The sequence below is a fragment of the Otolemur garnettii genome, unplaced genomic scaffold (genome assembly GCF_000181295.1).
Source record: "Otolemur garnettii isolate 467f Iridium unplaced genomic scaffold, OtoGar3 scaffold00015, whole genome shotgun sequence".
Lineage (NCBI taxonomy): Eukaryota > Metazoa > Chordata > Mammalia > Primates > Galagidae > Otolemur > Otolemur garnettii.
The window spans coordinates 3,762,797-3,789,964 of NW_003852410.1; the positions used below are offsets into that span (position 1 = coordinate 3,762,797).

Consider the following 27,168-nt stretch of genomic DNA (forward strand, 5'->3'; position numbering starts at 1 on the left):
CAACAGATATCACAGAGATGTAAAAGATCATCACTGGGTACTATAAAAAACACTATTTCCAAAAATGTGAAAACATGAAGGAAATAGGCCAATACCAGGAATTACACTATATCCCTAGACTTAACTAGAAAGAAATACAACTCCAGAACAGACCAGTATCAAACACTGAAATTGAAACAACAATAATAATGCTTCCAACAAAAAAAGTCCTGGACCTAATGGTTTTATACTAGAATTCTACCAAACCTTCAAAAAAGAGCTCCATCCATATAAACATGAAGGAGGTAAAGTCTACATCTTTATTCATGGCTGCATAGTATTCCACGGTATACATATACCACAGTTTATTGATCCATTTATGGGTCAATAGGAACTGGGGCTTCTTCCATGACATAGCAATTATGAATTGGGCTGCAATGAACATTCTGATGCAAATATTTTTATTGTAGTGTGATTTTTGGTCTTCTGGATATATACCTCATAGAGGAATTATAGGATCAAATGCCAGGTCTATTTTTAGTTCTCTAAGTGTTCTCCAGATGTCTTTCCAAAAGGAATGTATTACTTTGCAACATTTACCAAAATTTAATAATGGAATCTCCTTTTTGTGTGTGAGATAAAGTCTCACTCCATTGCCTGGGTAGAGTGCCATGGCATCAGCATACGGGGGGGGGGGGGGAAGAGCTCATACCTAAATTGCAAAACCTGTTCCAAAACATTGAGAATGAATGAACCCTCACAATTTTCCTTCTATGAAGCAAATATTACCCTGATACCCAAATCACAAAAGGACCCAACAGAAAAAGAAAACTACAAACCAATATCATTAATGAATATTGATGTAAAAATAGTAAAATCCTAACAAATAGAATGCAGCTATATATTACAAAATTACACATCACAATCAAGTGGGCTTCATCCCAGTGATGCATGGCTGGTTCAACAGACACAAATCCATAAATGTTATTTGCTACATAAACAGAAGCAACAACAAAGACAAAATGATCCTCTCAGTAGATGCAGAGAAATATTTGACAAAATTCAGCATCTTTTTCTTATAAGAAAACTTAGGAAAATAGACATAGATGGGACATTTCTTAAACTGATAGAAGCCATCTTAATAAACCCATGGCCAATATCATACTGAATGAAGTAAAACTGAAAGAATTTCTACTTAGAGCTAGAACCAGATAAGGAAGTCCACTATCACCACTACTATTCAAATAGTACTGGAAGTTCCAGCCAAGGCAATCAGGCAAGAGAGATATCAGGTAGTATCCAAATGAAGACAGAGAAGTCTAACTTGCACTTTTTGGTGATGATATGATCTTATATTTAGAACCCCAGGGACTTAACCATGAGATACCTGGAAGTGATCCAGAAATACAGTAATTATCAGGATATAAAATCAAGGTCTACAAATCAGTAGCCTTCATACACACCAATAACAGTGAAGCCGAGAATCAAATCAAAGACACAATACCCTTCTTAGTAGCTTCAGAGAAAATGAAATACTTTGGGATGTAGTTAACAAATTAGGTGAAGAATCTCTACAGACAGAACAGTGAAACACTGAGAAAAGAAATAGCAGAGGACATAAACAAATGGACAAACATAACAAGGCTGATAGCTGGGAAGACTCAAATTGTTAAATATTGATATTACCCAAAGCAGTCTACACACTGAATAAACTCCCATTTAAACACTACCATCATTTTTTGAACAACTTAAAAGAATAGTCCTTCGATTCATATGGAACCAGAAAAAAAGCTGTATAGCCAGCATAATTCTATGAAATAAAAACAAATCAGGAGGCATCACATTACCAAATATCAGGTTATACTACAAATCTGTAGTGATCAAAACAGCATGGTACTTTTGGTGTCAAAATATTGATCTATGGAACAGAATTAAGAAGCTAGAGAAAAAACCAGCCTCATGTTGCCATCTGATCTTCAGAAAACCAAACAATAATATACACTGTAAAAAAGAATCCCTATTTAATAAATGGTGTTGAAAGAATTGGGTAGCTACATGTAAAAGACTGAAACTGTACCCATACCTCTTACTATTAACAAAAATTAACTCACACGGGACAAAATATTTAAATCTAAGACATGAAGCAATAAAAACCCTTGATGAAAGTGGGGGTAAAACTCTTAATGATATAGGGGTTGGGAAAGAATTCACAAGGAAGATCCCACTCGCAATTTAGCAACAACAAAAATAAATAAATGGGACTGATCAAGTAAAAAAGTTTCTGCACAGCTAAGGACACAATCAACAAAGCAAATAGAAAACTTTCAGAATGGCAGAAGATATTCACATGTTATAAATCTGACAAAGGGCTAGAGACAAGAGTATACAAAGAACTCAAGCAAATCAACAAGAAAAGATCAAATAACCCCATTAATGAGTGGCCAAGAGACATAAACAGAACTTTTTCCCTAAAAGAGAGACGAATGGCCGACAAACAAATAAGAAAAGGCTTCTCATCTTTAATCATCAGAAAAGTATAAATCAAAACCACCTTATGATATCACCTAACACCAGTGAGAATAGTCCACATCTCAAGATCTCAAAGCTACAGATACTGGTAGGGCACAGAGAGAAGGGTACACTTATGCACTGTTGCTGGGACTGTAAGTAGTATAGCCTTTTTGGAAAGAAGTATGGAGAATCCTCAAAGAACTAAAAGTAGACCTCCCATTTAACCCCATAATCACATTACTAGATATTTACACAGAAGAAGAAAAAAAATCATTTTACCAGAAGGACATTTACACTTGAATGTTTATAGCAGCTCAATTCACAATTGCAAAGATGTGTCCATCAATTCTCTAATGGATCAATAGATTTTGGTATATGTATACCAGAAAATACTACTCAGCCATAAAAAGAGGAAGATATTGCATTTTTGTATTGATTTGGATGGGTTTGAAGAACATTCTCCTAAGTTAAATATCATAAGAACAGAAAAGCTAGAGTCCCATGTGCTCAGTCCTAATCTGAAACCAGTAGATCAACAACTATAGGCCCACAGGAGAGAAAAACAATTAAATTCAAGAAGGCAGGATGGTAGAAGGGGACTCAGTACGTTCCCACCTATTTGGTAGAATGTGGGGGTATATCACACACTTTCTAGGTGAAGGACACAACTACAATTCAGAACTTTGCTTTACAAACACAAATAATGTAACCTAATTGTATGTACTCTCATATGACCCACCCCCCCAGAAAAAAACAAAAAATAAATAAACAACAACAACAAAAACCCGAGAGATTAGCACATTCCTCAGTCCTCTATTCCTATGACATTTTAAAGGAATAAATGTCTAGTATATTACCTTTTTCACATTCTTCCTTAAAATGGAATACTTGTCACCTAAAATGTATGCAGATGTTACCATTTTTATTTTCTATCTTTCAGAAAACATAATGGGCTTATAAAACATTTAGCTTGGGCAGCTCAATAAGTCATACAAGATCCTTGATTCAATCCATTTTCCCAGGATCCTTATCCAAAAGAGAGACAATTCTTCAGCACTTTGAAGGTGCAGCAAGTTAGGTACCTTCAGGAAAGCATAGGTACATACCCTCCTCTGATTTGATCAGTTGCACTGAATTATTTTATGCAAAGCACATTTTTTTTTGTTTTTTTTTTAAGCATGGAAAGTAAAATTAATTCCTTTTCAACTACTTGTTAAATTCTAATTCTAAGCCTACTATTGGGCTAGGCTGGTAATGCGAAGATGGGCATAAACAGGGAAGGGAGTGGCTGGTTTCATAGAGCGTGAAGCCAAGTACAGGAGATGGACATTCATAGCATTCTCCCAGTGATGAGCAGAGCATCACAAACCAAGTCAAGTACCTTTCAGAAAGAAAAGAAGGCAGGAGAATAGATCATAATGAACCTGCTCTAACATATGACGGGGAGTTCCTTAAAAAGACAGTGTGAGATGTTATGGGTGAGTGAGTGTTAACCAGTCGAAAGTTATATTTGGAAAAGGAAGTCCAGGCAGAGGGAGTAGCATGTGCAAAGGCCCTGTGGCAGGAAGAATCGGATGCCTTCACAGACCCACGAGATCAGCAACACTGGCATATAAGATAGGTCTGTAGAGACCATGCTAAGAGTTTTTAATTTCCTTCTATGAATGATAGATGATCATTGAAATGTGGGGGGGAGACAGGATTCATTTTGCATGCTAAAATTACCACCAATTTAGATGTTGAGTGCTTCTTAAAATCACTAATACTTCTGCAACTTGAAAACATGTCCAAGAAAAGAGAGAACCTATTGATATACAACCTCTGCAGGAGGCGTGATTTATGTAGTCACGTTAACAGCTAGGCTGTTAGAAGTCCAATAACTACTTGTTCTAGTTTGGCTCCTGGATCATTTCCTTTTTATTGTTTTTTTAATTTTTTTTGGCTGGGGCTGGGTTTGAACCCACCACCTCCATCCAGCATATGGGGCCGGCACCACTCTTTTGAGCCACAGGAGCTGCCCATTTTTTTTTTTTTTTGTATTTTTTAAAAAATTTATTTTCAAAATGTAGCCATTTGTTACAGACTTGCACATGACAGTTGCATTTTTTTTCTCAAGTGAAAAAAGCAATACCATCTTGTAACTCGACATTTTCCTTCTATAGCAAATTGCCCACTTCTGCTAGAGCATCAGACTGCTTTGGTAGCTCAATTTATTTTATTTTTTTTTTTTTTGGATATGAAACAAATTTAATTTCAAAATATTACATGAATATAAAAGAAACACAATACATAAAATTGTTTCTTTACAATTACATATATATAGCCAAATAAAAACAACACATTTTTAAATGGTGAAATAGTTAAGAAACCTTGTTTCTCTTGTTGAGTGAATTCAGGGATAGTAGTACAAAGGCAATACTTGCTATGAAGAACAACCCTGCTGCATTATTGCTGAAATGAAAAATGACTCTGGGGCAGGAGAGTTTGGCTTTGTGTCTGACTGTCAGCCCTCCCATGCTTTCTGGTAGCTCAATTTATGACTGCTACTCCAATACGGGTGTGAGTTTCCCTAAAGGTACGATTTTGTGCCACCTTGGTTTCTCACTATTTCAATCTCCGCCATCTGCTTCAACAAAGCTGCCTGCCTGTGTTTGTCCCCACCCTAAAAAGACAGAGAGTCCCAAGGGAATGAGATATATTTGGAGAGAATTTTATATTCTGGGCTACAATTCCCTGTTGTATAACTATTTGGCCTTTGGGACAAGGAGCCTGAGATCTGTATCTTTTTTTCCTTGTACCAGCTACCAGCTCTTCATCCATTTAACAAAGTTTGAACATAAACTGGAAAATACTGCCCTTATTTTGAGTTCAGGAAAGGAGGAAGAAAATGAGATGAACTTACTTCTCCACGACAGCTATTTATTAGTGAGAACCAAAAGGGATCAATTCAGGATCATTATCAAATGTATTCTTCTAAGAGCCCTTGTATATCTACATGCCATGAAATAAGGAAATTGCTACCTAAACAAAATCATGGAGTTACCCCAAATGAGGAAATATCTATTTGCATTCATTCAGTTCCCTAAGGGTCTTGGAAGGCAAATAGAGGAGAAAGATCACAGACAAAAATAAGCTGTGTTTACCATGTGGCTGACCTATCTGAACCAGGATTTCATCAGTGTAATAGAAATAACATCCTCTCACAGACAGACAGGACTGTTGTGATCATTTCCGCTGACTATATATCCCTGGAACAATCTTTCCCTATTGTTCTCTGGTTCAGTCTCTTATTTGTTTCCTTCACAGCACTAATCACAACTCATAATTATTTTATGGATCTGCTTTTGGTTTTCTTTCTGCCTCTTGTGCTGGAACAGAAGCTGCATGAAAGCAGAGACCTTGCCTGTTTCCTCCTGCCCAGCACGGACACTGGCCCACTGGCAGGTCAGCACATGTTCAATGAGTAACGAAATGACTGACAGCATGAGAAAATAAACGCAGGCAATTAAGTCATTAAGATTATTATATTTTTTCCCATTGGCAGCTATACCCTCAGATAAGTCACATTTCTCCAAGGTTGTTCTTTTTTGTATTAATTTTTTTTTTAAGGGCACTACCTGCTCTGTCAAGGCCACAAAGCTGAGACGGGGATTAAAAAAAATGATGCAAACATATACAAATGTTTTGCTGTGTGGCTCGGTCCACATAGGCAAATGTTGTTTAAGGGTAAGGAAGAATAAGGCTGGGTCTGAATACAAAGGACGGATAGGCAACGTGAGTCGTGGAAGAATCTTGTGTTTTTTTATTTTTCTAAACAGAGACCAAAGTAGGATCCATCATCACCATCGTCAACCACAAGGCTGGCACCTACACCCCCTGAGCATTTACTGTCCTGCCCGAGGCACAGTGCCTTGTCATCCTTGTGAACAATCCACATAGGGGGGACTGTTGTTACCCCCAGTTTACAGAGGAGGAGTTGAGGAAAGGGGGAAAATGCCTAAGTAATTTCCCTGGGGTGACACCGTAGTAGAAGGAGCTGGGATTCAAACCCAGGCAGGGTAGTTCAAGTTTCCTCCCATGAGTAAACTAGTGAAATTTCAATGATTGGGCAGCTTGAATCTTGTCTTTCTACACAACAGAGACTGTTTGAACCCAGCACTGAGCTCTCTGTGCCCAGGATGGCAACTGTAAGTACCATCTGAGGATGAGGATGAGGAAATTAGCAGCCTCCACATGTGTTTGCCCACCTACCTCAATCTCCTGTAGTTAAAACAAGGGAGACAAAGTTAGCACAGTTCTAGAAGGGTTTTATCTAGGTTTATATATGTGGCTGATACTTACCTTGTGAGCACATTTTATTCTGTAGGAAAATAAACATGACAGTGCACGCCCCATAAAAACCTAAAATGCTTTTAGTATCCATATTTCTCTTTATAGGGTGTTGGGGGGGGAGGGTGCCTCTATTACTGGAAAATTCTAAGGCAGGCTCTATTCTATGATAATACCTGTTAAGTCATCCCACAGCCCTTCCTTAACACCTGCGAAAATGACTCTGAGCATCCAATTTATAACACTTATATTACTTCTAAGAGATACTTGTTTACAAGGACTGTTGCTGAGAAGAGCCATATGCATTAATTCCTTGAGTTCAGGGAATTCCTCCTCCTTAGCAGCCAAGCCTGACAGACTTTCTGAATATGGAAAGGCCATAACTCCCAATTTTAAAGACACTGCCTGTTAGTTTGTGAGAAAGAAATGACACACAGCTCAAATAACTATGGCTTGTAGCATTTACAGAAATAGTTTTGTCTCGATCCTTCTGTGCTTTTAAGTTGGTATTCCACTGCCCGGCTTCATTCTGGGCAGAATTAAGCACAGTTTGTTTAGATGGCATGATGTGCTAAGTGGTGAGAGGAATTTTAGGGAATATGTCCTGAGTTAAAATGGGGTGTGGCAAGACCCCTTACATGCTGTGTAGGGTCAGTGATAAGAAACAAGGATTTATATAGTTAAGGTATCAAGGTCAGAGTCCATCCATAAAAATCCTTTCTGTTTTTTTCAGACAGAGTCTCACTTTGTCACCCTGGGTATAGTGTCATGGTGTCATAGCTCACAGAAACCTCAAACTCTTGGGCTCAAGTGATGCCCCAGTCTCAGCCTCCTCAGTAGCTGGGACTATAGGCATTTGTCACCATGCCTGGATAGTTTTTCTATCTTTAGAAGAGATGAGGTCTTGCTCTTGCTCAGGCTGGTCTCAAACTCCTGAGCTCAAACTATCCACATACTTCAGCCTCCCAGAGTGCTAGGATTATAGGTGTGAGCCACCATACCCAGCCAAAATCTATTATCTGAGGCTGAACATAGCCAGCCTCACCTTGGGCATCTGATTAAGATCTGGAAAGATGAGGTTTGTGAATTGACTGTTATGTTTGCACTGTTCAGTGATGACAAGGACCTGACCTGCAGTTCAACTACTTTGATTGTACTTTGCCTGGTGCCATAAGATAATATTCTCATATTCATATATTATTAATAATATGTTATATCAATGAACATACCTTTCATTTCCCCGCCTCCATTTTTTCTCCTAAACTTGGCAGCTTCAACTCCTTTTCATTACATTTGGGAAGGATGGTCATAATAGAACCCAGAGAACAGCAGAAATACATAGTTATAACAATCATAAATAAAGGATTGAATGTTCGGTTTTTAAAAGCCCATGTCATGTGATCAGGAGTAGGCTCTGAGCTTCAAAAATTAGAGCCCTGAAGTTCCAAAAGTGTATTCCATATATAAAGGATTTGGAAGGATATGACTAGATCTAAGTTAACCCTTCCTTTCCCAGTCTATAATCAAGACATTGAGAAATGAAAGATGACAAGGGAGAGATGCATACAAGTGCGAGTATAAGCTCTTAGTACAAGCTCCCCCAGCCAGCATCACAGGAGGGCCCTAGCGGTCATCACAGTCAGAGTGGTGGCTGCAAAGGCCCTGAGGCCAGGATCAAAAATGCATATGCTGTAGTCAACTTCACATCTTCATCACTAAGGGCAGGACGAGACAAAGGCCATTTCTGGAGATGGATTTGCAAGTAGTAAGAAATCGGGCTCGGCGCCTATAGCTCAACCGGCTAAGGCGCCAGCCACGTACACCTAAGGTGGCGGGTTCGAATCCCCAGCCCGGACCCGCCAAACAACAATGATGGCTGCAACCAAAAAATAGCCGGGCGCTGTGGCGGGCGCCTGTGGTGCCAGCTACTTGGGAGGCGGAGGCAGGAGACTCGCTTGAGCCCAGGAGTTGGAGGTTGCTGTGAGCTGTAATGCCACGGCACTCTACCCAGGGGGACAGCTTGAGGCTCTGTCTCAAAAAAAAAAAAAAAAAAAAAAGAAATCGCAGAGAGACCCAAAGGTGCCCTGTAAATAATTTCCACATCCTGAACTTGAGAAGTTTCTTGTAACTAAGTTTTAGTCCCATGGCCCAGGTAGGGTAAGTGACTTTTAAAAGACTGATTCAATTTATTCAATTTTGACAAAACATGGGAATGGTGATTTCAAAAACAAAGTTATAGCAAACAACCCAAAGTTCTATTTTTTTTTTGCACTGGTGATTTTGTGGCTTGAGATTTGTACCTATTACAACTATGGGAAAGTCTGTACTAATTGTCACTCTCAGAATCAAGCACTGTCTCATAGTTGTGCTGATTTTTTCCCACATTTATCCAGTGGCATAAGTTACAATTAGCAAGGTTGGTGACATGCTGCCCTCAAAAAGAGGTTTCACCTTTTTTGTGCTTAAAAACCTTTTTAAAAAAAATTGTATTCATTTCAAAAGAATAAAAGAAGATAAACGTTCATATGTAAGTGAATTAAAAGCAAAGCCAAAGAATTAGTATAACATTTAATTTAATGTGATTTAATGTTACACTAAAGTCTACCTTTGACCATTATTTTATGGGAAACTACAGTCTAGAAAAATAATTGCCTTTTATGAACACAGGGATTTTATTCAATAAAATAGGTATGATGTTCGGATCATTTCAATTTGGAGATTTCTATGGTAATTGGTATTTTATCTATCTAATTTTGTTAGCAACCTTCCCCACAAAGGTACTGTAAAATGTCTCACTAAATCCATAAATTTATGCTTTGAAACAACCCTTCTGTGATGGTTTTGTACTTAATGTTCATTTGTAAATAAGTGAACTAATTACCAAACAAAAATTCTTAATTTGAAATGCTTACACCTTATACAAAGATAGACACCAGACTTTTAAGAGGTAAGTAGGGGAAGTTTTCAGGGTGATGGTAGCAACGGAAACGCCAGAGATGAGTCAGAGAATAAATTGAACAAATAACCGTCTTAACACAACGTCCTATAATGCGTGCTCATAGAGATTAATTAATAATTGATCTAAGCCAAGCCTCTGTTTAAGAAAACAAGGCACAAAGGTGTAAAAATACATTCTATGGAAGCTTCTCATCCAAATGGCTTCAGAAAGTTTTAGAGCACCAAAGGGTGAGATATTTTTTATTATGACATTAGATGTGGATTCCTCGATCATGCTAAGTAAATTAAGTGCTGCAATACGACATCTATGTGGCAATTAAGGCTTAATTCAGAATAAAATAATAAAATGACAGGGAAAACTATTTACTATCATCACAAGTTCTTTCTGCGCATATATTCTCATTTACAGGTGTAATTCACTTGTCTTGATAGTCTTGTTAACAAATTATACCAATTCTTATGAGCCTGGGTTCAGATGAGCGAAATACTTTAAAAAAAACATTGTTTATTCAGCAGCAGCATTTGTCCACAGTGGGTTTGTTTTTTTTTTTAACCCCGCTCAAAGAATTTTACTTCAACAATTAACTTTGAGATTGAAGTGTAAAAACAAAACAAACGAAAAATAAAAAAACACAGCTTAAGGATTCTGACCTCCCAAAATGTGGACATATGCCAATGTGTGCCATTTAGCCTTTGATATCTTAGCAAAGTACACACTGATTGATTAGGGTCACAAATCAAAACTGAGTATGTTTATCGTGTCACATGAAAGGTCTGGAAATGGGATACAAAGAGTTGTCACAAAAAAAGTTAAAAATTTATTTATTCTCTGTCATCTCAAGAGGAAAACACATCTCTGAAAGCCAAATTATCCCCTTCATAGGATGATGGATTTCTAAATGGTGAGTTCCTTCTTTTCAGCAAGGAGATAACTCTGAACTCTGATGAAGTAGCACTTGGCAGAATAGTAATGTTAGTTAGACAATGTTTCATGTAAGCTGTAAGACATGACAGCTAAGTCTTAAGATATGGCCCAGCCATAGGCAGAGGCATTCAGATTCTCAGAACCCCCTTGTGAATTTAAAGAATGCATTGGGAGCTAAGACCTTGGGGATGTTTCTAACTACATGAGGGTCTGACTCATCAGGAGAAAATGAACGTTGGCATATGAGGCACTGAGTAAGTCCAGGGCCCAGAGGTCCCTGGACACACACTCTGCATTACAGTGCTAGAAAGCCTGGAGCTTTGCAGTTCACTTACACCGTAACATTAATTGATGCCCGTTTGCAAACTTTTGATACCACAATACATGCTCCCCAGTGAAGAGCTCCTGACTATACTTATGTGTTTTATTATGTTTGAGATATATACATCCTGATCTTCCTTGGGAGTGACACTGACAATAGAATCTTCTTGAACACTGCGCTCAGGCCAGAACAGCAGAAAACACTTGCCATTACGGAGCCATTACTACACACCAATATCACTTCAGCTCCTCTCTTAGAATTATTTCATTTAACACTCACCACAACTTTGAATATGAAGTTTTACTATTCTCATTTCAAAAGTGACTCACAAGCGTGTCATAGGGTTACTTAGAACACTAGCCCAGCCATCGTTGATTCCAAACTCTATGGTTTTTAACTTCTCTGAATAGTGATTTTCCTGACTCCAAGGTGGCCTTTATCTTTTTTTTCAGAGGCATCCCTTCAGTTGTACAGTTCTCCTTCATTCTGTGGCTTTAGCACTTGCTCAGAAACATATATCTGTGGTGAACTGTCTAGTAGATATTATTTTATTGTGTTTACAGCTAGCACTGTCTCTACAAGGAAACATAGGTCTACTATGAAGTGGCATGGGTGGCTTTCATACCTGTCAATTGGAGTTTATGTTTCCTATGAGAGCACAGACCACGCACAAACTCATCTGTATGTCTGCTTGAGGGATGGCAGCCAAGATAACCCATGAGTAGGATGGCTCACAGATAAGGCTTGGTCTGTAACAGTGAAAATTAGGACACTACTAGGGAAAGCTCAAGGAAGACCAGTCTCGCTCTCATAGTTGGGAGATCCTAGGAACTGGATTTGAAGGAAAGTTGTGATGTTCTTCTAATACTAAACAATGTGGGAGGCACCCATGGCTCAAAGGCTCCATATACTGGAGGTAGTGGGTTCAAACTGGGCCCTGGCCAAAAACTACAAATAATAATAATAATAATAAACAATGTGATAGCATCCCTTGAATGAGGGAGACTTATAAATGAATATGGATAATTTATCAGAATCAAGATTACACAATTGTTTAGATTGTTCCTCTATAAAAACACATGCGCACCTCACACCAAGTATGATTATGATGTAGGTACCATGTGTCTCGTGTTTCTTAATCTATATTTGATATTTTTTCAACAACTGTTCTTCTTCTCATGACTTATTACTTTCTTGTGATCTTAGAACTCACCATTAAGCCTTGAACCCAGGAATTTTCTCTCTCCACATAGTATATATCTCATTCCTTACATTCAAAACTTCTCAAATGATTTATTCGGTATTGGTTTACTTGCAACTAATACATAACAAATGTCACTCATTATGGCTTAAGAGGCTATACATTCCACAAGGAGGGGATTATTATTAGACACCCTTATTCTTTAGCAGATCCCAGGCAAAGAAAGAGATCTATGAGGGAGTGTCTTCTTCAGTCCTCAGATCGAATCATTCATTGTCCCCATGCTGCCAAGGCACAGCCCTAGACTGCTCAGCTGACCTCTACCTCCGGTTGGTCTCCCTAATGTGCCCATTTGTTTTATGTTCCAAAATCTGGTTACCAGGCAGTTTTCCCATGTAGCATCCACATCCTTAGGCCTATCAGAGCCTCCCTCTCTCATCCCTCCTTTTCTCTCCGCAGTTGAAGGTCCCTCACACTGGAATTTGTCATCTCTCCACTGTTTCTTCTTCCCACTAGTCTAGCCATTCTTAGAATGCCATTTCTTCCAATCCTCCACTTTCAGGCTGAGGTATTCTTAAAAGTCAATATTTTTATAATAAATTCCATTTTGTGAATACTATGTGTACCAAAGCAAGATAGATAAATAGTTGGATTTTGAAAAAAGGAAGGACAAGAAAGAAACAAACACATGACCCCCTGTGTACTCATATCTGGTAGTTGGAAGAGTAAGAGATATGATGATGGTGACTGCAGGTACCTCAGTCAGCATGGTACCCAGTACCATGATGGAATAAAAGGGAGATGGGAGAATACATGAACAATTCAGAGCCATGGGTAATTTAGTGAATGTGATCGTAGATTATTTACATGAAAGGAGTATTATAGGAAGACACAAAAAATTCTGTTCCCTTATTGTTGGGTAGTGGTTTGGATAATGCCCTAATTCCCTTTCACAAACCCAAATTCTCAATAGCACCACTAAAATATGGCTACAGAAAAAAACAACCTATGTTAGAGCACATAAAAGGACAAGGGCTTGGCCTTAGATGGGGACAATCTTAATGTCCATCAAACAATCCATTCACCTTCCAGACCAAGAGCCCAGCAAATTCTCATCAATCATCTGCATACTTCCAATACTCTTGAATGTTCCCTGTCATCTAGACAAATTATTCAGTTGTCAAACTAATTTTTTCAGTTTCCACTTGAAAGCTTTGTGCCATCTAAATCTATTCAACATTAAATTAATTTTCCCCAACATCATAGGGACCGTATTTCTGAAAATACCTTATCATCATACAACATGATGCAAAGAACATGCTCAATCTGATGTTATATAGAGATGTTGTATCACTATTTTTATTCATGTCTCTGTTCATATATCTCTTTTTTTGACAGATAGCTCCTTAAGAAAACTGCCTACAGTTAAAAATCCTCACACTATGCATGGTGTTCTTAGTACCATGTATTCCATGTAACCTACCTGATTAACAGGTGCTAATTAAGTAGATGAACCTACAACATTCAGATGATTAATATCTAAAAAGCTATGTTGCAAAGACAAACTATACATAGGAACTGTGTCCACCATAAATGTGCCTTTCTTGGTTATACAGAAGACACTTTAGGGTTTCGTGGGAACTCAATATCATTGTTTAAAATGTTGATGACTTCTAGAGTACAGAGTTAGGGAAGGCTGTTTAAATGAGGTTTAAATGATAGGATGATAGATCATATCATATACCCTGTGTAACACCTTAGCATAAAGACCAAACTCCACATACATACTTCCCAACATGACTTAGTCTGTGCCCGTCTCTTTACACCTACAACCTTGGTTCACACATTCTCCAGCCCATCCTTCTTCTCTAACAAGTGAATGCCAAATCCATTGTTGGTTCTTGACTCAAGGATAATCCCCCTCCCAAAGTCTTTTGAGACAACTGCTATCTTCACCACAAGTGAAACTCCTTAGCTACATGGCCCTCGAGCTCTCAGAACACCTATAGAAGTTTATAAGTGTGTCTTCATTAGCAAGATCTCCAGAATAATGTCAGATTCCCTCCAGGAGATGCCAAGCAGCGTGGAAGCTGAGTTTGCTCAGCATCAAATCACTAGTACCTACCATGCTGCTTATCAGAAAGGAATTGTTGAATAAATGTTTGTGAATGAATAAAAAAATTGAATATGTAAATTTCCCTCTGACTACTTAAATGCTCACACACATTCTCATGTGTAATACTTACACAAGGGTACACATAAGGAGTAGTCAATATTTTAAGCATATTTTAAGACACAGGTAGTTCATTAATTTAGACATTACGGAAAAAATTTGGAATTTTTATTATTTTAAACTCTAACACTTTGTTCCCTTAACCAGATATACTACTGTCCATGGTAAGAGTTAAATCTGGCAATGTTATGGGGTTTGTCAGAGATTTTTGTCTATGCAAAAATGACTTCATGCTCCTTGCTAGAACACGAACTAATATTTATCAACGAGAGCATTCAAAGCAACATGACCCCTTCTAAATTCAAAGTATCAGTGAAAATGTCAATTACTGCTAGATAGACAGACAGAAAAGAATACATTCTTGTCTGTTCCTCTTTTGTCCTGCAAGACTTACGCTCCTGTCCCATTTTCTGAACAATCTAGTAAAATTCAATTTACTTTTTCAATTTGTCTCCAGCCAAGCTTCCTTCTGTCAGCTATGCAGACATTTCAATGCTAGCCACGTAGAGGAATAGGAGAAGGACAATGAGAATTAAATTACCTGTGCATTTGCGATCCGTGTCTTCTTTTTTTGACCCACTAATCGTCAACTTGCAGTTGAAGTTTTCCTCCCAGTATTCAGCAAACCACACATTTCTCCTGTTGTTTTCAAGGGTGCGGGATGTAAAGTAGGCATCAAACCCTAAACAGAGTTAAATGAAAAGGTTAGTATTTGGGGGCCACTGCTGGCACATATAGAAATAAAAATGCCAGTAATGGTTTTGTTTGCTTGTTTCAGTAGACTGGCTGCTCTTTGTATTAGAAAGAGAGAGGAGAAGGGAAGGGAAGGGAAGGGAAAGGAAAGGAAAGGAAAGGAAGGGAAGAGAAGGGAAGGGAAAGGCAGGGCAGGGCAGGGCAGGGCAAGGTAGGGCAGAGAAGGGAAGGGAAGAGAAGAGAAGAGAAGAGAAGAGGACAGGAGAGGAGAGGAGAGGAGAGGAGAGGAGAGGAGAGGAGAGGAGAGGAGAGGAGAGGAGAAGAGAAGAGAAGAGAAGAGAAGAGAAATCTGTGGCTAAATCCCTAGGGTCAATCTCTCAGCAATATTATTTTTATTATTATTATTTTTTTTTTTTTGAGACAGAGCCTCAAGCTGTCCCCCTGGGTAGAGTGTCATGGCATCACAGCTCACAGCAACCTCCAACTCCTGGGCTCAAGGGAGTCTCCTGCCTCAGCCTCCCAAGTAGCTGGAACCACAGGCGCCTGCCACAACGCCCGGCTATTTTTTGGTTGCAGCCGTCATTGTTGTTTGGCGGGCCTGGGCTGGATTCAAACCCGCCACCTTAGGTGTATGTGGCTGGCGCCTTAGCCACTTGAGCCACAGGCACTGAGCCTCTCAGCAATTATTATCGTTCCAGTTTATAGATTACAATACTGAGGTTTAGAAGAAATAACATTATGCATAAGTTCTACCATTTTGCCATATTTTGCACCCCGACCATGTAGCTACTGACTAGTGAATATCATTTAAAGAACCCTCTTTTACTTTGTAACGTCCCATTAAGTAATTCATGCTCTAGTAAGAGACTTTGAAGAAGCCATGGATAAACTGAGTCCAACATAAAGCTCAATCCTATTCATAAAGGATATCCAGAAGAGCAGAGAACCAGGGAGCCAGAATTCCTGGGTCACCGCTTTAGAACAGTGGAACTTTAAATGTTCCATAAGATGATAAGAGAATCAGAGCAGAGAAAAATTGGATTCAGTGTCCCAACACCCAGGCTCAAATCTCAGCTCCACTAATCTCTCTCAGTTGTGGAAACATGACCAGGTATACTCTCATCCTTTCAGATCTTCCCTACATCCCTGTGTGTCAATGAAGATGATACCACCTCCTTCCTCATCAGTGTCTTATTGGAAGTAGCAGGAAGACTTTGGAAACTTACAGAATTGATTTCTAAGATCAAGAACCGACTTACTTTCAGATTGTTTAATTTATTCAAAGTTCTCTCACCTTTAAGATCATAAAAATTGTATACTAGTTATAATTACAAAAATAGTACACAGGCACCAGAAAAGGTGGCTCAGGCCTGTAATCCTAGCTCTCTGGGTGGCTGAGATGGATGAATTACCTGAGCTGAGGAGTTTGAGACCAGCCTGAGCAAGTATGAGACCTCGTCTCTACCAAAAATAGAAAAACTAGCCAGGCATTGTGGACGGTACCTGTAGTCCCAGCTACATGGTAGGATAAGGCAAAAGGATCTCTTGAGTCCAAGAGTTTGAGATCACTGTAAGCTATAATGCTACAGCACTCTGCCAAGGTGAAAGAGTGAGGCTTTGTCTCCAAAAAAAAAAAAAAAAAAAAAAACCTCAAAGCAAAAAAACAAAAACAAAACAAAACCCCAAATAATAAGTATTTTATGTACATTCTCTCATTAAGTGTCATATCAAACTTAGGAAGTGGGCACTACTCAGGTCCATACTTTAGAGGTAGAAATGAAGGCTCAGGGAAGATTTGGACCAAGGTCTCAATCCAGAACCTATCTTCTGACTTGCTTACTACATAGAGCTGGGTTACTATATCAGATTTTGGTGGATGTGACAATCACCTGGAGAGCTAATATGGGACACGGAGACAGACTCATTGAGGTAGGTAGGATCTGGCTCTTTTTAACTCAAGCTCCCAGGAAGATTCCTACGCCCACCAAAGCTCACAACTGCTTCCCTGGAGCTTTTCTGTGGCCAATTTCCTAGGCCCCTTAATTTCTTTATCTACTACACACCCTATCACCAACTTATTCCATCAGCCATTACTCCACAGAGTAACTGGGTAATACAACAGGTAGACAAAAACAGCAAGTGGGAAAGTATCGCAATGAAAAGTCAGTCAAAATGGTAAAACCAGCTACACAGTCTGATAGTGCTGGAGTGAAAGCCACGTTCTAAAACAGGGCTTCTCTCAGGCAATTCAAAGCAGGAGGGGCAGAAGTTGAGTACAAGTTATTCCATTTAGTTAATTCTTGCTGTTTTACCTCTGCTCAGGGTTCTGACAGGACCAATCTGTTAATGTGTCTTTACCAGAGCTATGGCAAATAATAATAATAATAATAATAAAATAAATGAAGTCTTACGGGCTCCCTCTATACAACTTCATTCATAAAGAATGGACTTGTGCATGGGATAGTCCAGTTTTTAAAAGAGACCTTGTTAGAACCATGCACTCACAATGCCTTGGGATCTACTTGGCAGCTCTTTGGGTTAAGCTCAGCCCATAGCTCTTCTTTATTAATAGATATGGAGCCTCTGTTACAGGGGTGGTCAAAGCCTTCCCTCTGGCTGAAGTCAACAGGCTATCATGATTGGCCTGCCACAGTTTCTGCAGCCTGAAGATTCTGCCTATCTTGTATTAGGAATAGGCTATTTAATGCGATATTAAGCCACCAAGTGGAGCAGAGAGTCAGAGAGAGAAACAGAAATCAGAATAATCCAGTCTAATTATGCAATATATATATGCACGTGTATGTGTGAGACAGTGAACTGAGACTTTCTTCCTGTCCCTACTATAGCCCAGAAGAAGAGTGATCTGGACACATATCCCATTATCACAAGTTAAATTACCAGAGTTTTTTTTTTTTTTTTTTTTTTTGGAGACAGAGCCTCAAGCTATCCCCCTGGGTAGAGTGCTGTGGCTTCACAGCTCACAGCAACCTCCAACTCCTGGGCTCAAGGGAGTCTCCTGCCTCAGCCTCCCAAGTAGCTGGGACCACAGACGCCTGCCACAATGCCCAGCTATTTTTTGGTTGCAGCCATCATTGTTGTATGGCAGGTCCGGGCTGGATTTGAACCTGCCACCTTAGGTGTATGTGGCTGGCGCCTTAGCCACTTGAGCCACAGGCGTCGAGCCAATTACCAGAGTTTTTAAATGCAACACAGGGTGCCAAATTCAAGGTTTAAGTTTACAGGAAAGAGAATCAGAGTTATGTCAAAGAAGATCATTCCTTTATATGCAGCACATGAAATTTGCAGTATAAAATTGTTTTTTTTTCTTTCTTTTTTTTTTTTTTTTTTTGAGACAGAGTCTTACTTTTTTACTCTCAGTAGAGTGTGATGGCATCACAGCTCACAGCAACTTCAAACTCTTAGGCTCAAGTGATTCTCTTCCCTCAGCCTCCTGAGTAGCTAGAACTACAGGCACCAGGCTATTTTTTAGAGACAGGGTCTAGCTCTGGCCCAGGCTGGTCTTGAGCTCCTGAACTCAGGCAATCTACCTGCCTTGGCCTCCCAAGTGATGGGATTACAGGTGTGAGCCACTGCACTGAGCAAAATAGCTTCTTTTGTTGGACAGATAAATTTTATTTCAGGGTCTCCAGGTGACTGTGAAGCAAATGCCCCATGGGTTAACATGTTGAACAACATTTCTATAATTTTGGTTTAAAGACAGAACAGCATAGGGACAACAAAGGCTTCAGCTGATGTTATGACTCTACTAATCTGATTCTTTTCTCTTTCAAGTCTTTGAGATTCCAGAAGTCAGAGACTGTACAGCTCATTCCCCTCTTCCCCATTTGAGCTGACACGTACATCAGCTTGGCAAGAAGTCATCACTGATCTCTCAGGATGAATCCAGGCTCTCAGATGCACCCACCATGTCTTTGACTATGTCAAATAATGAGAATACTGGAAACCAGGCATTGTTTTTGAGAAAACAGAATTATTGCAATGAAAATTATTCCACAAAGAACAAAAATCCCATGAGCAGGGTCTATGGAAGAGGTAGAGGGAATAATGCCTGCAATGTTATTCCAAAAAAATGGTTCCAAAGGGTTGTTGGATGATCTATAATACCAGAATGCCTGTCATTTTTTATTCCTTTAAACTGCCTGGGAAACATAAGGTCGTTTATGTAATCTGAATATACTTATATGGAAATAAACAACACACATCAAATTGATAGTTTAACATTTAAAAGCAAACCCTGAAACTAGAATTACAGAGTTCAATTCCTGTCTTTGTCACTTGTTAGCCAGATTACCTTCAGCAAAAGACCTAACCAGTACAAGTTTCACAATCTATAAAGTGAGGATAATGATAGTAACTACTCCAAAGGATTGTTGTGACTATTGAATGTGCTAATTTATGCAGCATTTATTAATAGATGAATGCCTGACACGTAGTAAGAACGTGTTAGCTAACTTAAAAGAAAATTTAAAAGGCACACATATAAGATGAGAAAAAGAGAGAGAGAGAGAGAACAAGAAGAGAATATTTAGGAAGCCATAAACATTAACACTAGGAACTATGCGTGGTGAACCATTCTGCTATTAAGATCCTGGCTTTGAGAGAACACGCTTTCACTCGTACCAAAGGCTGAGTCTCCCCAGTCTGCAGATCAGTTTTTATAGAAAATAAAGCTCTCCCTTTAAAATCAAACAAACAAAAAAACATTGGCTTTGCACTCAAATGGACCTTGAGTTTGAATCTGATTCTGTCAACAACTATTTGCTTTATTTAACTCATCTTATGCTAAGTCAGTCAGTCACTTAGATTTCCATTGCTTTTGTTTTGTTGTTAAATAATCCATTTTTGTTTGCTTCAACTTTTTCAACTTATTCATTCCCTTTACAAAAGACTTAAAGGCTTAGCACCTGTAGCTTAGCGGGTAAGGTGCTGGCCACATATATCCCCCGGCTGGCGGGTTTGAACCCAGCCCGGGCCTACCAAACAGCAATGACAACTACGACAAAAAAGTAGCAGGTGTTGTGGTGGGCACTTGTAGTCTCAGCTACTTGGGAGGCTGAGGTAAGAGAATCACTGAAGCCCAAGAAGTGGAGGTTGCTGTGAGCTGTGACACCACAGCACTCTACCGAGGACTACATAGTGAGACTCTGTCTCAAAAAAAAAAAAAAAGACTTAAAGAGGCACCTACATTTCCTCACCTACATTACAGCTGGTTTTAAAAAAGTTTAATATAAAGGCTAACCCGAGTAACTTTTTAAAACTTGTTTCCCATTTATTTTTATGAGCAAATACTCATGGGGGTACAAGCAGAATTTTGTTACATTGATACATGGCATGTTGGTGAAGTCAGGGCCCCCAGCATATACCTCCCTGAAGAAACACACATTGTACCCACCGGGCAACCTCCCATTGTCCCACCCTTCCCACCACTTCACCCCTGGGAGACTCTACTGACCATCATTCCACACTCTCCTTCCATGCTTACACATTATTTAGCTCCCACCTGTAAGTGTGAACATTCAGTATTTGTCTTTCTGTGTCTGAGTTGAGACAATGGCTTCCAGTTCCATCCCTGTTGTTGCAAAAGACATGATTCCATTCTTTTTTTACAGCTAAATAATACTCCATAATGTACATATGCCACATTTTCTTTATACATTTCTCCACTGATGGATGCCAAGGTTGTGCATAGAGATGAGATAAACCTACAAGTGCAGGTATCTTTTCAGTATATTGATTTATTTTCCTTCGGGTAGATACCCAGAAGTGAGATGGCTGACTTCGGTAGTTCTAGCATCAGTTCTTTGAGAAACCTCCACATTGTTTTCGGTATGGAAGTTGTGCTAATTTCCATCTCCACCAACAGTGTATAAGAGTTCCCTCTTTTCTGCATGCTCACTGACATCTGTTATTTTTTTTTTCTAATAATAATCTTTCTGATGGATGTAAGGTGATATACCTCATTGTGGTTATAATTTGCATTTGTCTGTTGATTACTGATATTGGGCAATTTTTCATACTTTTATTGGCCATGTGTGTATCTTTGTTTTTTTCAAAAAAAAATCTATTTATGTCCTTAGCCAACTTTTCAGTGGGGTTAATTATCGTCATCACTGTTGTTATTGAGTTGAGTTCCTTGCAAATTATGGATATTAGAACACTGTTAGATAGATGTGCTATCCCCTATACTGCAGGTTATCTGTTCACTTTGTTGATTATTTGATAGAAAGATGACATGTGGTTTAAGTCCCGTTTGTTTAATTTTGTTTTTGCTACTTGAGCTTTTGAGAACTTAGTCATAAATTCCTTTGCCTAGACATATGTCCAGAAGAGTTTTGCCTAGACATATGTCCAGAAGAGTTTTCCCTCATATTTTCCCCTTCTAGCATTTTTATTGTTTTAGGTATTACATTAAAGTCTTTAATCCATCTTCAGTTGGTTTTTGTATATGGTAAGAGATAGGGATCCAGTTTCATTCTTCTGCATGTGGCTTTCCAATTTTCCTAGCTTCACTTATTGAAAGAAAAGTATGTTTTCTACTGACTTGGTCAAAGGTCAGTTGAATGTCTATGGTGTTATTTCTAGGTGGTCTAATCTGTTCAATTAATCTATATATCTATGTTCATACCAGTATCATGATGTTTTGGTTATGATAGCCTGTAGTACAATTTGAAGTCAGGCAATGTCATGCCTCCAGCTTTGTTCTTTTTGCTCAAGATTACTTCAACTACTAGTACTCTTTGTTAGTTCCATATGAACTTTTCAATGGGGCTAGACATTTTCTTTTTTCAAATTCTGTGAAAAGTGATAATGGTGTTTTGAAAGGAATTACATTAAGTCTTTAAATAGCCTTAGGCAGTGTTGTCACTGTAACAATATTACTTCTTCCAATGTATGAGCTTTGGATATTTCCCATTTGTTTGTGTCACTTGCAATTTCTTTCATCAGTGTTTTCTAGTTTTTCTTGAAGAGATCATTCACCTCCTCAGTAAAATGTATTTCTGGGTATTTTGTCTTTTTTCACTCATTGTAAATGGGAATTACCTCTTGATTTTGTTCCCAGCTAAATCATTGGTGTGTAGCAAGGTACTTATTTCTGTACAATGATGTATTCTGAAACTTTTCTGTATTTAATTGTCAAATCTAAGAGTTATTTGGTAAAATTTTTAGGATTTTTCTAGATGTAAGATCATATCATCAGTGACAAAGACAATTTGACTTCCTCCTCCAATTTTGGTTACCTTTCTTTCTTTCTTTCTTTCTATTTTCTTTTTTTTTTTTTTTTTTTTGCATTTTTTGGCTGAGGCTGGGTTTGAACCCACCACATCCAGCAGATGGGGCCAGCACCTTACTCCTCTGAGCCACAGGCGCTGCCCATTTTTATTTATTTATTCATTTTTTTTTTGAGACAGATTCTCACTATGTTGCCCTGGGTAGAGTGCTGTGGCGTCACAGCTCACAGCAACCTGAGACTCTTGGGCTTAAGTGATTCTCTTGCCTCAGCCTCCTGAGTAGCTAGGAGTACAGGCACCCACCACAACGCCTGGCTATTTTTTGGTTGCAGTTGTCATTATTGCTTGGCAGAACGGTGCCAGGGAACCCACCAGCTATGGTGTATGTCTCCAGAGCCCTACTCACCCACTGAGCTACGGGTGCCAAGCCTTGGTGCCTTTCCTTTATTTCTCTTGCCTGTTTGCTCTGAAAAAGACTGCCATTACTTTATTGAATAAAAGTGGTGAAAGAGGGTCTTCTTGTCCTATTCCACATTTTAGAAGAGAAAGCTTTCAAATTTTCCCCATTAAGTATAATGTTGGCTATGGGTTTGTCATATACAGCCTTTATCACTTTGACATGTTTTCCTTCAATGCTTAGTTGGATATCGTGAAGGGATGCTAAACTTTATTGAATACTTTTTCTGTGTCTATTGAGATAATCATATGGTTTTTGTCCTTAAATCTGTTGAAGGATGATGTAATATATCACATTTATTGACTTGAATATGTTCAACTATCCTTGCATCCCTATTATAAAACCCACTTGATATGGGTTTGATGTGCTGTTGGGTTCTATTTCCTACTATTTTGTTGAGGATTTTTGTGTCTATGTTTATCAGGAATATTGGTTTGTAGTTTTCTTTCATTTTTTTTTTCTGTCTTTCTCTTTTTTTTCTACCAGGGTGATAGTGGCTTTGTATAATGACTTGGGGGAAATTCCCCCTTCCTTGATTTTTTGGAATAGTTTCAGCATGATTGGTATGAATTCTTCTTTGCATGTTTGGTAGAATTCACTTGGGAATTCATCTGGTCCTAAGTTTTTTGTTTTGTTTTGATTTTTCATTTTTCTTCTCTCTTCTTTTCCTGGTTAGTTTAGCTAGTGGTTTACTGATTTTGTTTATCTTTATGAAGAACTGACTTTTCATTTTTTCGATCCTTTGTATTGCTTTTAGGTCTCCATTTCACTTAGTCCTACTCTGATCTTTGTTATTTCTTTTATTCTGCTAAGTTAGAATTTATTTTGTTCCTCTTTGTCTAGTTCCTTGAGGTACCTCATTAGCTTGTTAATTTGTGATTTTTGTACTTTTTTTGTATATGCATTTAATGATATAAACTTCCTTCTTAGCACTGCTTTTGCTGTGACCTATAGGCTTTTGCATGTTATGTTTTCTTTTTCATTAATTCAAACCATTTTATAAATTTTGTCTTAATTTCTTTATTGACCCAGTGATCATTCAGGGGCACATTGTTTAGTTTCCACTTATTTGCATAGGTTCTAAAGTCCCTCTTTGTATTGATTTCTAATGTTATTCCATTGTGGTTTGAGAAGATACTTATATAATTTCAATTATTTTTTTAATTTGTTAAGATTTATTTTGTGGGCTAACATGGTGTCTAGCATGGACAGTGTTCCATGTGCTGGTGGAATGAATGTTTAGTGTATATTTTGGGGCTCAAATGTTCCATAAATGTTTGTTAAGTCTATTTGATTCAAAGATGAATTTAAGCCCAATGTTTCTTTGTTGTTTTTCTGCCTTGATGATCTGTCTAGTGCTATGAGTATGTTGTTGAAGTGCCCCATTACTATTGCCTATTGCTGTTTATTTCTTTCTCTAGGTCTAATAATAACTGTTTTCTGAATCTAGGAGCTCTGATGTTGGGTGTGTATATATATTTATGATTGTTATATCCTCTTGTTGAATTGATTCCCTGTTGCTGTCTTTGATTTAAAGTCTGCTTTATCTTCTGTAAGTCCTGATAGTTCAGCTTGCTTTTGTTTTCCACTTGCATGGAATAGTTCATTTTTACCTCTTTACTTTCAGTCTGTGTGTGTCTGTGCAGGTAAGCATATAGTTGTATTGTGCTTTTTAATCCATTCTGCCAGTTATAAACAGCATATAGTTGTGTTGTGCTTTTTAATCCATTCTGCCAGTCTCTGGCTTTTTGTGTGCAGACCATTTAACCTGTTTATGTTCAAGGTTAATATTAATAATACAAAAGTCTTCAGACAGACTGTGTTATGGTCCATTATTTGACCTCCAAGAAATACAATCAGCAGTATCCTTTCTGATTCACCTGTGCAAGTTCCAACTTGCTCAGCCTACTGGTGTTGCCAAAAGGGCGTCATTTGTTTCCATCCACATCAATTTTATGTTTTCTGATTTTTGTGTATATCAAAACTTTCATGTTGACCCATGTATTTGGGGCTTTATTCTCATCATAGTATTAATTGTTTTCTAAATGTTCTGTAGATTTTTGTCTTCTCTTTTTGTCCTTGAGGTTCTATGAAATTCTGTGATGATGTCTTTTGATTCCCTTCTCTATCACTTCATGTGATTTTTTTATTAGACATTCAAGTTAAATTTTCAAGTGTGCTTGTGATGGTGAATACTAACCTCTTGTTTCACGTTTAAGACCAATTTGATCATTTCTATATAGCAGTTTAATAATGATGATTTCCCTCAGTGTTTGCTTCTCTGGAAAAGATTTTTATTTCTCCTTATATCTGAAGGAGATATAAATATATAGATATAGGATATATATATATCTCCTTATAGCCCACTCTGACAGGATTTTAAATTCTTGGATGATAGTTTTATTTTTTTTTTCTTTCAACATTTTGAAAATATCATCCCATTCTCTTCTGGCCTATAAGATTTCTTGTGAGAAGTTTACTGTTTATTTAAGGGTATTTCTTTATATCAGACTGTATTCTTTACTCTTGGTCATCTTTCTAAAATTTTTTTTTATTAAATGATAGCTGTGTACATTAATACAATCATGGGGTACAGTTCGGTGTTTTCATATACAATTTGAAATATTTTCATCAAACTGGTTAACATAGCCTTTATGTCATTTTCTTAGTTATTCTGTTAAGATGTTTATATTCTGCTCTTAGAAAGATTCACTTGTACTCTTGGTCATTTTAAAATTGTTTCTTTCACTTTAATTTTAGACATTCAGAATATAATATGGCATAGTAAAGTCCTTTATGCAGGATATTTGCCTGAAGTCTGCTAGTGCCTATATGTTTAACTCTCTTGATAGATCTGGGAAATTTTGATCAATTAGTTCCTTAAATTAATTTTCTAAACTTTGTTATCTCACTTACCCCTTGAGAATACTACCATTAATGAGTTCAGTCATTTTAAGTAGTCTCAGATGTTTTGAAGTGTTTTTTCACTCTTTTTAAAAGTTATTTTTTAAAAATTTTGTGTCTGTCTGGATTATTTTAAAAGCCCTGTTTTCAAGTTTTAGAAGTCATCATTCCTTACTTGGTATAGTCTATTGTTAGAGCTCTTAAATATATTTTTTGTTTCCATTGATGAGATTTTCAATTAAAGTTTGGTTTGTTTTAAAATATTTATGTCTTTGATAAATTACTCATTTACATCCTATATTAATTTTCAAATTTCCTTGTATTGGTTTTAAGATTTCCCTTGCATTCCATTAAACTTCTTTAAAATAAATATTTTGAATTCTTTAACATTTCAAAAAGTTTCTTTTTTCTTGAGACAGAGTCTCACTGTGTTGCCCTCAACATCACAGCTCGCAGCAACCTCCAACTCTTGAGCTTAAGCAATTCTCTTGCCTAAGCCTCCCAAATAGCTGGAATACAGTTGCTCACCACAATGCCTGGCTATTTTTTGGTTGTAGTTGTCATTGTTGTTTGGCAGGCCTGGTCTGGATTCAAACCTGCCAGCTCCAGTGTACGTGGCTGGCACCCTAGTCGCTAAGCTATAGGCACCTAGTTTCAAAAAGTTCTTTTTGACTGGAATCTGTTGCTAAACAATTGTTGTAGTCCTTTGCTGGTGTCACATTTACTTGCTTTTTCATGTTTTCTGTGTCCTCCCATTGATATCTGTGTACCTGGCGTAGCAGCTACTTCTAGTCACTTCTTTCAATGTTTTGAAATTGCTTTCACAGAGGAGAGTCTTCCTCTGAAGTTCTATGTATGTTATTGCTGCGTAGGACACTCCAGCTTTGGTTTTGGGTCTCTGTGGTAGTGTGATCTATATATAATTTCTTCAGCAGTACACAGAGTCAGTGATGGCTTTGGGTATGGTTATTAATTGAGGCTGTGGTAAAGGTTTTCTGGGGACTTGGGTCCCACTTGCAATAGTCTTTGGGCTCAAAGTGTGACAGATGTGGATGAATGTGCCTGTTTTTAGGCCTCAGAGCAGGTTATGCTGGCACCAGGGTTAGTAGGCCCGTGAGGGTCAATTCTGAGTACTCCAGGTGGCCTTCTCAGAAGCTAATAGTGGGAGGAGTGGGCCAGGTGTATGGGGAGGTTCTTAGGCCTAGGTAGCTGGTAAGAAGTGGGAGATGGCAATAGTGGTGGTGGGGTCCCTGCTGGGACCATAATGATTCATGTTTGTATTGCTGACAGCTGTATAAGGTTGGGAAGAGTAATCCCACAGCCACCCATATTGGGGTATGTGTGTGTGGGTATGATCCTAGGTGTGATTAGGAAAGTTTTGTTTTCTTCCCTAGTTAGGTGCCAGC

The 27,168-nt window shown here is 38.2% G+C and overlaps 1 protein-coding gene across 3 annotated transcripts in view; it reads right to left on the bottom strand.

Annotated features, from left to right (window-relative positions):
- The window catches only part of GRM7 (glutamate metabotropic receptor 7), an 899,252-nt gene that overhangs the window by 329,573 nt on the left and 542,511 nt on the right, over positions 1-27,168 (bottom strand). For all 3 annotated transcript variants that reach the window (XM_003785475.2, XM_003785474.2, XM_023510686.1), the window contains exon 5: positions 15,000-15,140. In XM_003785475.2, the coding sequence (XP_003785523.1) occupies positions 15,000-15,140 (141 nt within the window). The remainder of the gene's footprint in view (positions 1-14,999; positions 15,141-27,168) is intronic.